This window comes from Gadus morhua, unplaced genomic scaffold (assembly GCF_902167405.1).
Source record: "Gadus morhua unplaced genomic scaffold, gadMor3.0, whole genome shotgun sequence".
Taxonomy (NCBI): Eukaryota; Metazoa; Chordata; class Actinopteri; order Gadiformes; family Gadidae; genus Gadus; species Gadus morhua.
Window position 1 is genome coordinate 124,032 of NW_021963959.1, and position 17,065 is coordinate 141,096.

At 43.9% G+C, this 17,065-nt stretch overlaps 1 protein-coding gene across 5 annotated transcripts; it reads right to left on the minus strand.

Annotated features, from left to right (window-relative positions):
- Positions 1 to 1,347: 1,347 nt before the first annotated feature.
- On the minus strand, positions 1,348 to 15,770 carry LOC115538237 (uncharacterized). Of its 5 annotated transcripts, XR_003975177.1 has the most exons (6): positions 15,628 to 15,770; positions 11,461 to 11,847; positions 9,030 to 9,507; positions 7,423 to 7,536; positions 6,881 to 6,978; positions 4,869 to 5,144 (listed from the first exon to the last, which is right to left on the minus strand). XR_003975177.1 is itself a non-coding variant. In XM_030349902.1 (5 exons), the coding sequence occupies exons 1-5, from the start codon at positions 15,683 to 15,685 to the stop codon at positions 1,548 to 1,550; spliced, it is 699 nt and encodes a 232-aa protein (XP_030205762.1). In that variant the 5' UTR covers positions 15,686 to 15,705; the 3' UTR covers positions 1,348 to 1,547. The 5 variants fall into 5 exon arrangements, 4 of the variants coding, with proteins under 4 accessions (XP_030205762.1, XP_030205761.1, XP_030205760.1 ...); XM_030349902.1 differs by lacking the exons at positions 4,869 to 5,144; positions 6,881 to 6,978; positions 7,423 to 7,536; positions 9,030 to 9,507; positions 11,461 to 11,847 and adding exons at positions 1,348 to 1,616; positions 1,871 to 1,968; positions 2,375 to 2,482; positions 2,832 to 3,197 and having other exon boundaries at positions 15,628 to 15,705; XM_030349901.1 differs by lacking the exons at positions 4,869 to 5,144; positions 6,881 to 6,978; positions 7,423 to 7,536; ... (1 more) ...; positions 11,461 to 11,847; positions 15,628 to 15,770 and adding exons at positions 1,348 to 1,616; positions 1,871 to 1,968; positions 2,375 to 2,482; positions 2,832 to 3,197; positions 3,481 to 3,593.
- Positions 15,771 to 17,065: the final 1,295 nt, after the last annotated feature.

Below are 17,065 nucleotides of genomic sequence, written 5' to 3' on the forward strand. Positions count from 1 at the left end.
CTTCCTCTCACAATTATTTAAGAGCGTTCTTATCGCAGAACCGACTTCATGTCGGTTGATGTTTACACACTGAAAGCCGAAAAATCTGAATTGAGAATAACCAATTCTATGCATTGTTAAAAGGTTAAAAGTTCCAAGTATACATTAAACGTCAAACATTTTAAACAAAATTGCAGACAAATAAATACAGTGAAAGTCAGAGTCTATACGTTTGGAAAATCACAAGTCTATAGGTTGAGTCATGAGTCTTGCTGTGTATTTTTAAATGAATTGTTATTCATATTTGCATTATTACGAAACACGTTTGGATTAAGCAGTGGGTTCAATTTAACCTTGTACATGACCGATCTGCTCTTCACATCTCAAGACGTGTTTCAATGGATGCAGGTTACGAATTCTTTGAACTAAGCCAGTCATCCACTAAAGGAAGTCTAGAGGCTGACATTTGATGATAACGGACGTTACAGACGAGTTCTTCACTTCCTGTCCCTGACCTACTGCATAGAGCATCTTCCTAACCACGCAGAGAACACAGGCCCACTCCTCAACAGTTTACCATTAGAGACGGGCATAGTGATACCTGCCTCATGTTTAGCTTTTAGCTTTGTCAAGTCAACCAATCAACACCATGTTTTTCATTTTCACACTTTCAAACGTTTCACAATCTCACACTGCGCTTCTGTCAGAGAAAGATTGTTTGCACATTGCCAACCATAGACAAAAAAATGCATACACAAAATATCTACACATACATACACACACACACGCGTCTGTGTGAGAACAACAGTGAGATTTCCAATCGCATACTAAGGAAGGACCGACATAATGACCGTTGACACATAGACAAACAACAAATCAGCATTGAAAGTCAAGGTGCGTACACGTCAACGCCTAAAAATATACATTCAAAGGCAACACGTCTGTAAACATTTTAAGTCACAAGTCTAAACGCTGAAAGTCACACGGCTTGGTTAAACCCGGTTGGAATAAGCGAAGGACTTCTGAAGTTTTAAAAGAAAAGGCAGTTGACCACCAAAGGTAGCCTGGATGTGGGGCATGGTGAATCTGAATCATGTTTAGGTTTTAGCTCTGTCAAATCAACCAATAAACACCCTGTATCGTTAAGAGGAAGACAACCTCTTCCTTTTCACACTTTGCGCAGTCTCACGCTGTGCTTCCTCAGATAAAGATAGTTGGCACATAGTTGGCACATTGAGAACCAGAGACTAAAAACTGCATACACAAAATATGTCCATACGCATGTATGGACTCACACAGGCCTTGTTTAAATAAAGGGCAGACCACAATGAGATCTACTGTTCCATAGCTGAGACAGAGAACACAAGATACTATATTAAAAAACTTTATTCGACATTACATACAATCCTTTTCAATTTCATCTAACAAGGCTTAATTGCTATTTCGCAGTTAATGTATGGCTTTCAATTCGCTTATTTTAAAGCAACATGTATGGAGGCAGAGGATGACAGAACATATCAGAGATATTTACAAAACCAACAAGGGAAACAGAACCGATTGAGACTCCTTCATCCACTGCCCTTGCTTTCCACCCCATGCTTAAAGTTGTCGAAGGACTCATACACTGGTACCTGACACTGTCCGAGGGAAAGAGAGACAGAGCATGTCAAAACAATTATAGTATCATATTAATGATTTTTTTTTTTCGTTGCGTATGAGGCAGTACTGTTATGTTATTAAATAGCGAGAGTTGTGGTTCCTATATGAGGAACAGGTAGGGGTTATGATATTCTTGCTGAGTGATGCCTACAGGTTAGACTGGGGACATTGGGGATCAAACCCGGTACTTTCTGGCTGGGAGTGGAACCCCCTAGCCCTCCGACAGACTCACCCACTGGGAGGACCCTTTGGACGAGCTGGTGCTGGTTCCGTCCACCTCAGGGTCTCCATGGGGAACCTCATAGATCACCCTTGCTGCTTGGTCCAACCCTATCACACACACACACACACACACACACACACACACACACACACACACACACACACACACACACACACACACACACACACACACACACACACACACACACACACACACACACACACACATATGCACACAAACAGAGAAATTTACCCATAAGAAAAGCTTCACATTCAAGCCAAACAAATACATAAAATGCACTGACTCGCAAAAGTGCACACAAAAATAAGTATAAAATGTTTTCGTAAGCTGAAATCTGTTGACCACCTAGCTTTTTTTAAATTAGTTTTCAGACGTTTCCTTATGTGTTTACCAGGGTTAGTACAAAAAGTTGTGGGTTTATGCAACAGGCTGAAAGCTACTGGACTTGGCATGTTGTAAAATGTCTGTTCTTTCGATTGGAACGTTTTGTACCTCGTCTCCTCGGCAGCTTCCACAGATATATCAGAGTGACGAGGAACACGGCGGCCATTACTATTGCCAGCGAAACAACGACGGGGACCAGGTGCCGCAGTGGGGCGTCTATAGTCGGGTCCATGGTCAGACAAAGGGGTTGAAAAATGATTGACAATATTAGCATTTAGTACATAGTCCTTAAACAGAAGCTTTTATTCAGCTACCATAACAGTGAATTCAGATACATGCCATTAGGGAGCAGAAAGGGTGAGGGGGCAACTTGCTCAACAGGTAAGACTACTGACATATGGGATCAAACCTAGTACCTTTCGGCCGGGAGCTGAGCAACCCAAACCCCTAGCCTATCCTGTCTGATATTAGAATAGACGGCTAAACTCTGGTAATCTAAGACAACAAAATGTACTTTTGTTTTGGAAGGTAAACAAAACCAGTCTTTGAGGTAAAGAAAACGTACCTTCGTTGCTCCGTCGTTCTCTGACAGTGATCATCGTGCCGTTTCCACAAAACTGAATAAGCGTGGGCTTATTAATGGACACCTGGCAGATGTAGCGTCCAGTGTGGTTGCGGGTGACGTTGGGAAGGGTCAGGGCGGCACAGCCACAGGTAACGTTGTTCACAGGTGACAGGGCCGATCCACAGCCCTCTCCGTCGTTCTTTACGGCTGTCTGTTGGTGAAGAATTGTAACATTTTTCCTCCAGACCGCTCTATAGTGTGTGTGGTTGACGGCTGTCCAGCAACAATGGAGTGTGACGCTGTCTCCCTCGATGACCTCCAAATCTGCCGTCTGATACACCTTTATATCCTTCCCTTGAACAATTTCTGGAACAAGACAGAAGCGGAAGGACGTTGACAATTATTACTAAACAAGTGTTTCCCAACCTTTTCTGTCTTATACGTACCCCCATATCCTGATCAGCAAGATCTTGAATCATTTCTTACCAAGACTGATTTGCGGGTGTGATAAAGTTATATCCAAATCTTTCCAGGTACCCCCTGGAACTACTAACGTACCCCCTGAGTGCGGGTGTACCCCCGGTTGGGAATCCCTTTGCTTAAGGTCTTCATAGCAGCTGGAGGAAGATGAGTTATGAGCGGTACTCACCCCGAGCCAGCAGCGGCCCCAGAGAGAGAAGCAACATAGTCCTCAGTGGAAACTCCATCCTCCACTGATGCACAACTCAGCACTTGTGATCGCTTTCTTACAGACATCGCACCTCCCACTTCCCCCTTACACACACATAGACACACACACACACACACACACACACACACACACACACACACACACACACACACACACACACACACACACACACACACACACACACACACACACACACACACACACACACAAACTCTCTTTCTCAATCCAACCACAACCACGCTAATATCACTTTTAATGACAAACCAATTCAGAGGGTTAGAAGCTGAAACCACCTAGGCATTGAAATTGATGACCAACTCAAATTTGAGATAAGTACTACATCTGAGGTATCAAAACATAAGCTTAACTACTTTCAGGTGGACTGTATTATTTTAGAATTATTTTACAAAACGGTCCTTCAGAGTGTATTGTCCTTCGGCTTAGTCTGTGTACGCGGGATCATGCTCAAAAAATACCAAGATTAATTGTTTTGATTGGTAAAGACAGCAAGCAAAATGATTGGATTTAGTCAGAGGTCAGTTACTCAGCTATGGTCAGATCTTATTGATACTTAGTGATCCTACCCACCCATTATATAGGAGGTTTCAACTCAGCAATTGTGGCAGCAGAAGGCCGCTGCAAAGGTCAAAGGTCAAATGTCCCAACTCTGGGATAATAAAGTATACTTGGACTTTGACGTACACATACAGGTAAACGTAAACAAATCTATACATTGAAAGTCAACGTGTTTGTATACATTTAAAGTCATAAGTGTATACATTGAATGTCATGAGTCTTGCTTAAAACACGTTTGGAATAAGCAAGCAGACATGTGAGTTAAATGTAACCACTTCTTATCACTTCTTGGACGTGTTGCAAAGGATGAAAGCACAAATCATTTGAACTGTATCAAGGAAAAGCCGGACGACCACCAAAGGTAGCTCTGATGACGACCTTCGATGAGAAAGTACGTCTTAGACATGTTCTTCACTTCCTGTCCATGACCTACTTAGTACTTCCTGCATAGAGCCTTTTCTTCACCACACAGAGAAACACGCCCATTCCTCAAAGGTTTACCATTAGCGTTTGGCCCTATCTAATCAACAAATCAACACCCTGCATTGAAAGGTGCAAGATTACTTTTTCCCACACGTTTCGCATTCTCACACTGCGCTTCCTTAGATCAAGATAGTTTGCTCATCAACATCTACAAATAACACACACACACACACACACACACACACACACACACACACACACACACACACACACACAGGCCTTGTGGAAATAAAGGCCAGACCACATTGCGGTCTACTCTTCCATAGCTGAGGTATCAGAGGACATGATTTACTATATTAAAATTGTTTATTCACAATGAGATACAATCATCACTCATCATCAATTACATCTAATAGGGCTTCATTGCTATTTCACAGTAAATGTATGACTTTCAATTAGCTTATTTAAAAACAACTTGGATGGAAACAGAAGAGGACAGAACGTATCAGAGATATTTCCAAAACCAACAATGGAAACAACAGATTGAGACTCCTTCATCCACTGCCCTTGCTTTCCACCACACACTCAAAGTAGTCGAAGGACTCATACACGGGTACCTGACACTGTCAGAGACAAAGAGAGGGAGAGACAGAGAGAAAGAGAGACGGATTATGTAATGTTCATATGCATAAAACACAAAGTTTAAGAACTACTATGTAATCTCTGGGGATTTAAACAAACATATAATATCTATCCTTATTATGCTTAAAGGGGACCAATTATGCTTTTTCGACTTTTATAACCTATAAACGTTGTTATAATGATTGATGGTCATGTTTAACCATACTAAAGTGTCAAATAATGACGTAAATGCATTTAGACGTATTCCCTGCTGACAGTCTGGGGTGGCTGTGCAGAGCGCTAAACACTCGGGACAACAGCTGTGTTCGAAATCGTTCCCTATCACGGATATAGTGCACTATATAGGGTGCTCGCCATTTTGTAGTGGTGTCGAATTCTCAGTGGTTAATTTCATGCACTATATAGTGCACTTAAAATACCCCAAATTTGAGTGTACATACGATGTGCCCTACATGTTACTCCCGTATACCACAATGCAATGCGTTCGTGTTTTTCCGGAGGCGAAGAAGAAGCTGAATAACCGCGAAAAAGAATTCATTTAATTATGGAGTCTCCGGCTTTCGTATAGAAATGTCAACAATTTATTTGGGATTTAACGTAGAAAATGTAACATTCAAAATTAATTTAAAAAAACTTGAACAAGGAAATGTAACATTCAACATCAATACAACCTCCAGCTTTCCTCGAGAGTGCCCGGTTTGTTTACATGATGTGGGCGCATCTGTCTGCGTCACACAAATACCGGGCGCATTTACTGACGCAAATGGCGTTTAGAAATGTTCAGCGTAGTGTCCGAATTCTCGTTTGTTCGTTCCCTATATAGTGCACGATATCATGAACACTATATAGGGAATAGTGAGTGAGTGTATAGGAAACGATTCAAAAGGGAATAGTGAGTGAGTGTATAGGGAACGATTTCGAACACAGCTAACGTTTGTGATTCACTTGCTCACATATGCCTGGTCAACTCTGCCCGCGCGCGCGCTTCAAGGAAGGTAACCAATCACAATGGAGTTGGGTTGGCAGGAGGGGGGCGAGGGGGCGGAGCAGGACGAAACCGAGCGTTGACAGGGAATGCTGAAAACGCCCAGATGAGAGGAAGAGTTTCCCGAAAATCTACATCGTTTTTTGTGTATGGTTAAACATGACTATCAATCATTATAACAACGTTTATAGGTCATAAAAGTCGAAAAAGCATAATAGGTCCCCTTTAACGTTTATGATTGATAATTAGCTTTTAGAATTTATTTTATTTTCTTTGAATGGTATTCACCCACAAATAACACTTGGTCCAAAGTAATTTTCCCATTGTGTAAAACAAGACATGATGCGCAAGGAAAAGTTTAGTCCAATTTAGGTTGTTTTAGGGGCGTTGGAGAGTAATGCTTCATAACGCTTGTTGTGTAAAGAGCACAGTCATCAACTCCCCTTCCACTAAAAATTTGAGTTGGACGATTTTTATCCAGAATCTGACCAATGGAGAACGCAAACACTGCTCCAATTATGTCAATGTTCCATCTCCTATTGTTTTTCGTTGCGTACGAGGCAGTACTCTTATATTAGTAACTAGCGAGCGTTGTGGTTCCTCTATGAGGAACAGGTAGGGGTGATGATCTTCTTGCTGAGTGATGCCTACAGGTTCGACTGGGGACATTGGGGATCAAACTCGGTACTGTCTGGCTGGGAGTGGAACCCCCTAGCCCTCCGACAGACTCACCCACTGGGAGGACCCTTTGGACGAGCTGGTGCTGGTTCCGTCCACCTCAGAGTCTCTGTGGGGAACCTCACAGATCACCCTTGCTGCTCGGTCCAACCCTAACACACACACACACACACACACACACACACACACACAAAATCACAAAAATGAACACACACTCATGCACACAGAGACACCACCACACACGCATCCAGTACCACACAGACACACACATACAGCACAGACAGAAATGGACCTGTTAGAAATGCCAACGCATTCAAAGAGGAACAAATAAACCAAATACAAAGACTCACACAAGTTTGAAGAATAATATGACCATGCATGTAAAAATGACTATAAAAGGATTTTGATTCATGGTAATAAGCTGAAATCGGATTCTCTCTTTTAAAATGTTTGCATTAGCATTTTTTATGTTTATTTTCAGACATCTTCTTATGTTTTTATCAAATGATGTGGATTCATACTAACAGGCTAAAAGCTACTGGACTCATAGCATGTTATAAAGGCTGCTCTTTCGATGACAGCAGGTTTTTTTGTACCTTGTCTCTTCCGCAGCTTCCACAGACATATCAGAGTGACGAGGAACGCGGCGGCCATTACTGTTGCCATCGAAACGACAACGGGGAATGGCAGTGGCGTGCGTTTAGACAAGTCTTTGGTCAGACAAAGGGGTTGAAAAGGGATTGAGAATATTAGAAATTAGTGCATAGTCTTTAAACAAAGGCTTTTATCGAACAACCATTACAGTGAATCCAAGTAATTAGATGATCAGCATGACCAGAACATTACATCAAAGGGCAAACTATCAATCATACACTTGAATACCAGAACCATGTATGCAAACCTCAATAACAAGTAATATTTGACTAAATTTACACAACCATTCATCCATGTTTTCATATCTGAAACATGGATCAACACGGAAAAAGGGATAGACTTCGAACTAAATGGTTATGAGCTTCGGTATAATAACAGAAAAAACAAGGTTGGAGGAGGAGCAGCAATATATGTGGATGCGACATTAGACTTTAGGGAATTGGATTGTGTGACAAATTTGGTTCATAACTTATTGAAAAACAATTGAAATCTGCAAGAAAAAAAAAAAAGTCATTGAAATATTTAAGGACTGGATAGAGGGCATATTTTCTCAAATAAACAGCAAAATAGTTTTTGTCTGTTGAGATTTCAATATCGACCTGTTAAATCCTAATAAACACAAGATTACAGATTAATTTTTCAATACACTGTACAGTATGAGCCTAATTCTGAAAATCACCAGACCCAGTTAAATTACATCCCACTGTGCCACTTTCATTGATAATATATTCACAAATGAAATTGAAAACAACACAATAAGTGAATTATTGATTAATGATATCAGTGAACCCTTGCCAGCTTTAACAATCTATGACAGTAATTACAAGAATAATCTAGATGAACAAACAGAATACAAACGAGTGAGGTCAGAAGAATCCATCAATGGACTATAAAACGACTTAATGGCTCAGAACTGGGAAATAATATACCAAGCAAAAGACATTGACGGTGCATACGAAACATTTCTAAGAATATTTAGGTCATTATTAAAATTGTCCAATCCAAGAATAAAGTAGACAACTAAAATAAACCAAATGTCCATGGATCACAAAGGGATTAAAAAATGCCTGTAAAAAGAAAAACACACTTTACAGAGATTTCATAATGCACGGAACTAAAGATGCAGAGAATAAATATAAGATGTATGAATACGATTTCTAAATATATTAATATAATAAGAACAAGCAAGAAAAAGAAAACATATCATAAGAAAATATTAGATGATAACAAAAACAATATTAAAGGAATATGGAGTATACTAAACAGTATTATAAGAAATAGCCCCAGGCAAACAAGTTATCCTAAGTATTTTATTGATAAGGATAATGAATTATGATATGGTTGACGTAGCTAACAGTTTTAATCAAATGTTGGACTTGACCTGGCAGGAAAAATCCCTGATCCAGGGACATCTGTAATGGGGGGGGTTAGGCAGAACCCAAGTGCACAGACAGACGACAGTTGTAGGACAGTTTCAAGGATTTATTCTGTTACAGGACATTCTGTTACAGGATCGGGCAGACAGAGAGCAGACAGTAAAGTCACCGACCGGTGGGCAGGGAATTGTCGGTGGGTCAGCAGGCGAGGAGTCGGCAACGGGAGGGCAGAAGAGCGGATCACGAGTCGGGAACTGAAGAGCAGACAGACCTACAGGGACTCGACGTCGGGCGGGAGGTCAGGCAGGCGAAGGGTCGATAACAGGAAGTCAGGCAGGTGGATCAGGAGACGGGGACAGAGGAGCAGACAGACCGACAGGGACTGGACGGCAGGCAGAAGGTCAGACAGGCGAGGGTTCGTTAACAGGCAGAGTGGAGTAGACGAAGCAATCAGGAGTTGCGGGAAAGCCCTCAATGAAACAAGAGACAATCTGGCAAGGCCTGAGTGAAAGGAGAGGACTGTTATAGGGGGAGCACAGGTGAAGGTGGTTGGGTTAATCAGGGGAGATCAGGGTGGCAGGCAGGTGAATGGGAAAACCAGGGGCGGACCATGACAATACCCCCCCCTGGCAAGGGACGGCTCCAGACGTCCTACATCAAACAGGGAGGGTGGAGGGGGCCCGGAGGAGGGTTAGAATTCCTCCGAGGCAATCGGAGATTGCGTCCTCCGTAGACGAGGAGGACGCAACATCTGAGTGGTCAGAAGAACCACCCGCAGGTGGAACCGTAGCGGGCAGACGAGAGGGCGGGGCAGGTTGGTCAGGATGGGACCGGCGTCAGAGTTGAGACAGGAGTCCATGATGAAGCGAGCCGGGATCCAGGAGCGCTCTTCCGGACCATACCCCTCCCAGTCCAACAGATACTTTCGAAACCATTGACATTCATCTATAACTTATCATTCCAAACCGGAACTTTTCCAAACAAATTGAAAACAGCAAAAGTCATTCCATTGTACAAAACTGGGAACAAGTTTTCTCTCTACTTCCACAATTCTCCAAAATATTAGAAAGAATCTTCAACAATAGACTAGACACATTCTTAGAAAAGAACACATTAATTAATGACAGTCAATATGGATTCAGATCCAACAGATCAACATCACTCACAGTAATGGAATCAGTTATATCTGTTACTGTCTGTCTGCGTGCGGCCCACAAATGTACCATGAAGTGAAAAAGAATTTCCCCCAGGGGACAATAAAGTAAAAGTCTAAAGTCCAAAGTCAGTTGAGGATATAGCAAACGCCATTGAACAAAAACAATATGCAGTTGGGGTATTTATTGATATAAAAAAAAGCCTTTGATACAATCAATCATGATATTTTATTAAATAAACTAGAAGGGGGGTAGTATTGGATTGGGTTAAAAGCTATTTGAGTAAAAGGCAGCAGTTTGTGAAGTTGGGAAATTGTTCTTCATCATGTTTGGACATTGCTTGTGGCATCCCCCAGGGGTCAGTATTGGGTCCCAAACTGTTATATTGTATATGCATGATATTTGCAATGTTTCAAATGCCTTGAGGTTGGTTTTGTTTGCTGATGACACTAATATTTTCTGTTCTGGGGAGAATTTAAAATAACTAGAAGAAATCGTCACTGAAAAAATGAGCAAAATAAAAACATGATTTGATAAAAACCTATCATTAAACTTAAGTAAAACAAAAATAATGATATTTGGTAACTACAGAAAGAACACACAAATACACCTAAAGATAAATGGAGTTGAAATTGAAAGAGTTTAAGAAAATAAATTTCTTGGGGGATTAATTTACGATAGAGTCAGGTGGGAATCACACATCACACATGTACAATCAAAACTATCAAGAAGCATTTATGTTTTAAACAAAGTAAAACAGGTTCTAGATCAAAAATCCGTATTCACTACTGTTCACTAGTCTTACCACACCTTAGTTACTGTACGGAAGTGTGGGGCAACACTTACAGAACTTCATTACATTCCCTAACTATACTTAGTGAATGTAAAACAAATACAATATTATTCGATAAATACATAATTGGTAATGAATTTTATACTATTGATAACTAACGTATATTAATATTATATTTATTTTTATTTTTATATCAGTAATTAGGAAGCTGATAACTCATTATGGATAAATAAATTAGGGAGAAGGGGTGAGATTAAATAACTTTTTCTTCTTCTCACCCCTTTTTTGAACAGGTAAAGCAAGCGTTAGGCAGTTTATTTGTATGTGTGTTAATATTACTTTATTGTAACTGTCCACTTGTTTCATCATTTTATTTTATTGTTTAATGTTGCTTTTTTTCTTTTTCTATAATTGTTCGAAATAAAAACATTTTCAATTCACTTCAATTTTCAATTAATTTCAATTCAATGCCTAGGTTAGACTACGGACATTGGGGATCGAACCATTACCATTCGGCTGGGCGTTGAAAACCCCAAAACCCTAGCCTATCCTGTCTGATATTAGAATGGACTACTAAATTCTGGTACCAAACTAAACTAAATATATTTTTTGTTTGGAAGAGAAACAACGCCAGACTTTGAGATAAAAACAACCTACTTTCTTGTGTTGTGCCGTTGGTGGGGCTCTGTCGTTCCGTGACGGTGATCATCGTGCCGCTTCCCCAAAACTGATTATACGTGGGTCTCTCCATGGTCACCTGGCAGACGTAGCGCCCAGCGCGGTTGAGGGTGACGTTGGGAAGGGTCAGGGTGGCCCAGCCGCAGGCACCGTTGTTCACAGGTGAAAGGGTAGAACCACAGCCCTCTCCATCATACCTTACGGCTGTCGGATGGTGAAGAGGTTGAATTTCAGATTCTTTCCAGTTTACTTTAAACTTTTGTTCGCTGTTGGCTCTCCAGTAACAATGGAGTGTGGTGCTGTCTCCCTCGACGATCTCCAAATCCGCCGTCTGATACACCTTTATATCCCCCTCTATAATGGTTTCTGGAGCAAGAGGAAAGTGGAAGCAAAAGAGCAGCAATGGTTTAAAGTATAATTTATTTCACTATTTCCTTAATTAACAGGCATTCTGGGAAGAAACCTGGTATCTTTCATCTGAAAATCGAACAGCCTAGCCCCCACACTACACATAATCCTCACCCGGATATACTCTGTAAAATGCTTATAAAATTGCATGATATTTTAGGATATTAAATATAACATATTTTTTCTGTTGAAATGTTCAATGAAACTAGTTTTTCCCAACCTTTTCTGTCTCATGTGTACCCCCATATCCTGATCAGTACGGCTCAGGTACCCCTTCATCGACAACAAAACAACAAATGATGTCCTTGAGCTAATATCATACCTTTTAATTTAGCATTATGGTTCATATTTAAGACGCCTCGAGAGGCCCAGAGGATTCTAAAGCAGAAGAAGCAGAGGGGTACTTCTATTTCTGGTCTTCACTTTAGTGATCAGCAACATTCGGCAATCGGCATAATATTGAACACATTTCAACAAATAATGTATTTTACTTTATTTACTTTATGAAGAACGAAAAAAGAGGAGATGTGACCCGGCCCGGAGGAAGCCCGGGGCCCCCGTCTGGAGCCAGGCCCAGACGGAGGGCTCGATGGCGAGCGCCTGGTGGCCGGGTTTGCCACGGAGCCCGGTCGGGCACAGCCCGAACAAACTACGTGGCACCCCCCCTCTCTTCATCCCATGGGCCCACCACCTGTGGGAAGACCCGTTGGGGTCGGGTGCGCAGCCACATGGGTGGCAGCGAAGGTCAGGGGTCTCGACGGACCAGACCCGGGCGGCAGAAGCTGGCTCTGGGGACGTGGAACGTCACCTCGCTGTGGGGAAAGGAACCGGAGCTTGTGAGGGAGGTGGAGCGCTATCAGTTAGATCTGGTGGGGCTTACCTCCACGCACAGTCTCAGCTCTGGTACCGTACTCCTGGATAAGGGTTGGACTCTATTCTTCTCCGGAGTTGCCGAGGGCGTGAGGCGCCGGGCGGGTGTGGGGATACTCATAAATCCCCGGCTGAGCGCCGCGGTGTTGGAGTTTACCCCGGTAGACGAGAGGGTCGCCTCCCTGCGCCTAAGGGTTGTAGGGGGGAAAACTCTGACTGTTGTTTGTGCATATGCACCAAACAGCAGCTCAGAGTACTCGGCCTTCTTGGAGACCCTGAATGGAGTCCTGTATGGGGCTCCAGTAGGGGACTCCGTAGTTCTGCTGGGAGACTTCAACGCCCACGTGGGCAATGATGGAGACACCTGGAGAGGCGTGGTGGGGAGGAACGGCCTCCCTGATCTAAACCCGAGCGGTCGTTTGTTATTGGACTTCTGTGCTAGTCATGGATTATCCATAACAAACACCATGTTCGAACATAAGGGTGCTCATAAGTGTACCTGGTACCAGAGTACCCTAGGCCGAAGATCGATGATCGATTTCGTGATCGTGTCATCTGATCTGAGGCCGCATGTTTTGGACACTCGGGTAAAGAGAGGGGCGGAACTGTCAACCGACCACCATCTGGTTGTGAGTTGGATCAGGGAATGGGGGAAATTTCCGGATAGACCTGGTAAGCCCAAACGAGTAGTGCGGGTGAACTGGGAACGTCTGGAGGAGGCCCCCGTCCTAGGTATCTTCAACTCACACCTCCGGCGGAGCTTTTCTGGCATTCCTGTGGAGGTTGGGGGCATTGAGCCGGAGTGGGCGGTGTTCAAAGCCTCCATTGCTGAAGCTGCGGTGGCTAGCTGTGGCCTCAGGGTCTTAGGCTCCTCAAGGGGCGGTAACCCTCGGACACCGTGGTGGACACCGGTGGTCAGGGAAGCCGTCCGACTGAAGAAGGAGGCCTTCCGGGATATGATATCCTGGAGGACTCCTGACTCGGTTGCAGGGTACCGACAGGCTCGAAGGGCTGCAGCGGCTGCCGTGTCGGAGGCTAAGCAGCGGGTGTGGGAGAAGTTCGGAGAGGCCATGGAGAAGGACTTTCGGTCGGCACCAAAGTGTTTCTGGAAGACTATCCGGCACCTCAGGAGGGGGAAACGGGGAACCGTCCAAGCTGTGTACAGTAAGGATGGGACTCTGTTGACCTCAACTGAGGAGGTCGTCGGACGTTGGAAGGAACACTTTGAGGAACTCCTGAATCCGAATAACACGCCCTCTATGTTGGAGGCAGAGCTCGAGGTTGATGGTGTTTCGTCGTCAATTTCCCTGGTGGAGGTCACTGAGGTAGTCAAACATCTCCGCAGTGGCAAAGCCCCAGGGATTGATGAGATCCAGCCAGAAATGCTAAAGGCTCTGGGTGTTGAGGGGCTGTCATGGTTGACACGCCTATTCAACATCGCGTGGGAGTCGGGTACAGTGCCAAAGGAGTGGCAAACCGGGGTGGTGGTTCCCCTGTTCAAAAAGGGGGACCAGAGAGTGTGTGCCAATTACCGGGGTATCACACTTCTCAGCCTCCCTGGTAAAGTCTACTCCAAGGTGCTGGAAAGGAGGGTTCGGCCGATCGTCGAACCTCAGATTGAAGAGGAACAATGCGGTTTTCGCCCCGGACGTGGAACTACGGACCAGCTCTTCACTCTCGCAAGGATCCTGGAGGGGGCCTGGGAGTATGCCCATCCGGTCTACATGTGTTTTGTGGATCTGGAGAAGGCGTATGACCGGGTCCCCCGGGAGAAACTGTGGGAGGTGCTGCGGGAGTATGGGGTAAGGGGGTCTATCCTCAGGGCCATCCAATCTTTGTACTCCCAAAGCGAGAGCTGTGTTCGTGTTCTCGGCAGCCAGTCAGTTTCGTTCTCAGTGGGTGCTGGTCTCCGCCAGGGCTGCGCCTTGTCACCAATCCTGTTTGTGATATACATGGACAGGATATCGAGGCGTAGTCGTGGTGGGGAGGGGTTGCAGTTCGGTGGTCTGAGGATCTCGTCACTGCTTTTTGCAGATGATGTGGTCCTCATTGGATCATCGGCCTGTGACCTTCAGCACTCACTGGATCGGCTGGCGGCCGAGTGTGAAGCGGCTGGGATGAGGATCAGCACCGCTAAATCTGAGGCCATGACTCTTAGCAGGAAACCGGTGGATTGCTTACTCCGGGTAGGAAATGAGTCCTTAGCCCAGGTGAAGGAGTTCAAGTACCTCGGGGTCTTGTTCGCGAGTGAGGGTACTATGGAGCGTGAGATTGGCCGGAGAATCGGAGCAGCGGGGGCGGTATTGCGTTCGCTTTACCGCACCGTTGTAACGAAAAGAGAGCTGAGCCGCAAGGCAAAGCTCTCGATCTACCGGTCGATCTTCGTTCCTATCCTCACCTATGGTCATGAGGGCTGGGTGATGACCGAAAGGACGAGATTGCGGGTACAAGCGGCCGAGATGAGTTTTCTCAGAAGGGTGGCTGGCGTCTCCCTTAGGGATAGGGTGAGAAGCTCAGCCATCCGTGAGGAACTCGGATTAGAGCCGCTGCTCCTTTACTTAGAAAGGAGTCAGCTGAGGTGGTTCGGGCATCTGGTAAGGATGCCCACTGGGCGCCTTCCTTGGGAGGTGTTTCAGGCACGTCCAGTGGGGAGGAGACCTCGGGGAAGACCCAGGACTAGGTGGAGAGATTATATCTCAACACTGGCCTGGGAACGCCTCGGGATCCCCCCGTCAGAGCTGGTCAATGTGGCCCGGGAAAGGGAAGTCTGGGGCCCCTTGCTTGAGCTGCTCCCCCCGCGACCCGACCCCGGATAAGCGGATGACGATGAGGATGAGGATGTATTTTTGAGTTATGAGCGGTACTCACCCTGAGCCAGCAGCGGCCCCAGAGAGAGAAGCAACATAGTCCTCAGTGGAAACTCCATCCTCCACTGATGCACAACTCAGCTCTTGTGATCGCTTTCTAACAGACATCGCACCTCTCACTTCCCCCATACACACACACACACACACACACACACACACACACACACACACACACACACACAAACTCTCTTTCTCTATATAACCACAACCATAAGTGAATGACGTCAACAAATATATACATTCAAAGTCAACACGTAGGTATACATTGAACGTCAAAAGTCTATACGTCGAATGTCATAAGTCTTGCTTAAAACATGTTTGGAATAAGAAAGCAGGCATCTGATTTAAATGTAACCTCTTTTTATCATGTCTCGGACGTGTTGCATGGGATGCAAGCACAAATTATTTGAACTTTTTAATATATTTTACATAGTTCTATTTAACATAGTTCTTCACTTCCTGTCCCTAACATATTGCAAAGAGCCTCTTCTTAACCACACAGAGAAATACACAGACCGACAGACAGACAGACACACACAGACAGACACACACACACACACACAAACTCGTACACAGGCCTTGTGGAAATAAAGGGCAGACCACATTGAGGTCTACTGTTCCATAGCAGAAGTAACAGAGAACATAAGTGACTACATTAAAATACTTTATTCACAATTTCATACAATCCTTTTGAATTACACCTAGCAAGGCTTCATTGCTGTTTCACAGTTAATGTATGACTTTCACTTAGCTTGTTTAAAACCAACATGGATGGACACAGAAGATGACAGAACGTATCAGAGATATTTCCAAAACCAACAAGGGAAACAACAGATTGAGACTCCTTCATCCACCGCCCTTGCTTTCCACAACACACTCAAAGTAGTTGAAGGACTCATACACGGGTACCTGACACTGTCAAAGACAAAGAGAGGGAGAGACAGACAAAGAGAGACGGATTATCTAATGTTCATATGCATAAAACACAAAAGTTTAAGAACTACTATTTATTCTCTGGGGTTTGAAACAAACATTTTACATCTATCCATTTTATGGTTTATGATTGAAAATAAGCTTTTAGAATTTATTTTACAACTTTCTTTGAATGGGAATTCAACTACAAGCAACACAGGGTCAAAAGTAATACTCCCATTGTGCAAGACAAGTCATGATACGCAAGGAGAAGTTTAGTCCAATTTAGGTTGTGCTAGGGATGTTGGAGAGATCTGCTTCATAACACGTTTTGTGTAAAGAGCACAGTCAGCAACATCAACTCCCCTTCCACCAAAAACTTGAGTTGGACGATGGACGTATTTTTATTCAGAATCTGACCAATGGAGAACACAATGATGTAAGTGTTCCAACTCCTCGGATTATTGTTTTTCGTTGCATAAGAGGCAGTACAGTTAAATTAGTAACTAGCGAGCGTTGTGGTTCCT

What these genes read in the sequence shown, in the direction of transcription:
- LOC115538237 (XM_030349900.1), bottom strand. Translation starts at nt 15,685, where the DNA reads ATGGAGTTTCCACTGAGGACTATGTTGCTTCTCTCTCTGGGGCCGCTG. An exon ending in GGGGCCGCTGCTGGCTCAGG is followed by an intron (nt 11,848 to 15,627) that starts GTGAGTACCGCT and finishes CTCTTGCTCCAG; the next exon opens with AAACCATTATAGAGGGGGAT. An exon ending in GAAGCTGCGGAAGAGACAAG is followed by an intron (nt 6,979 to 7,422) that starts GTACAAAAAAAC and finishes TGTGTGTGTTAG; the next exon opens with GGTTGGACCGAGCAGCAAGG.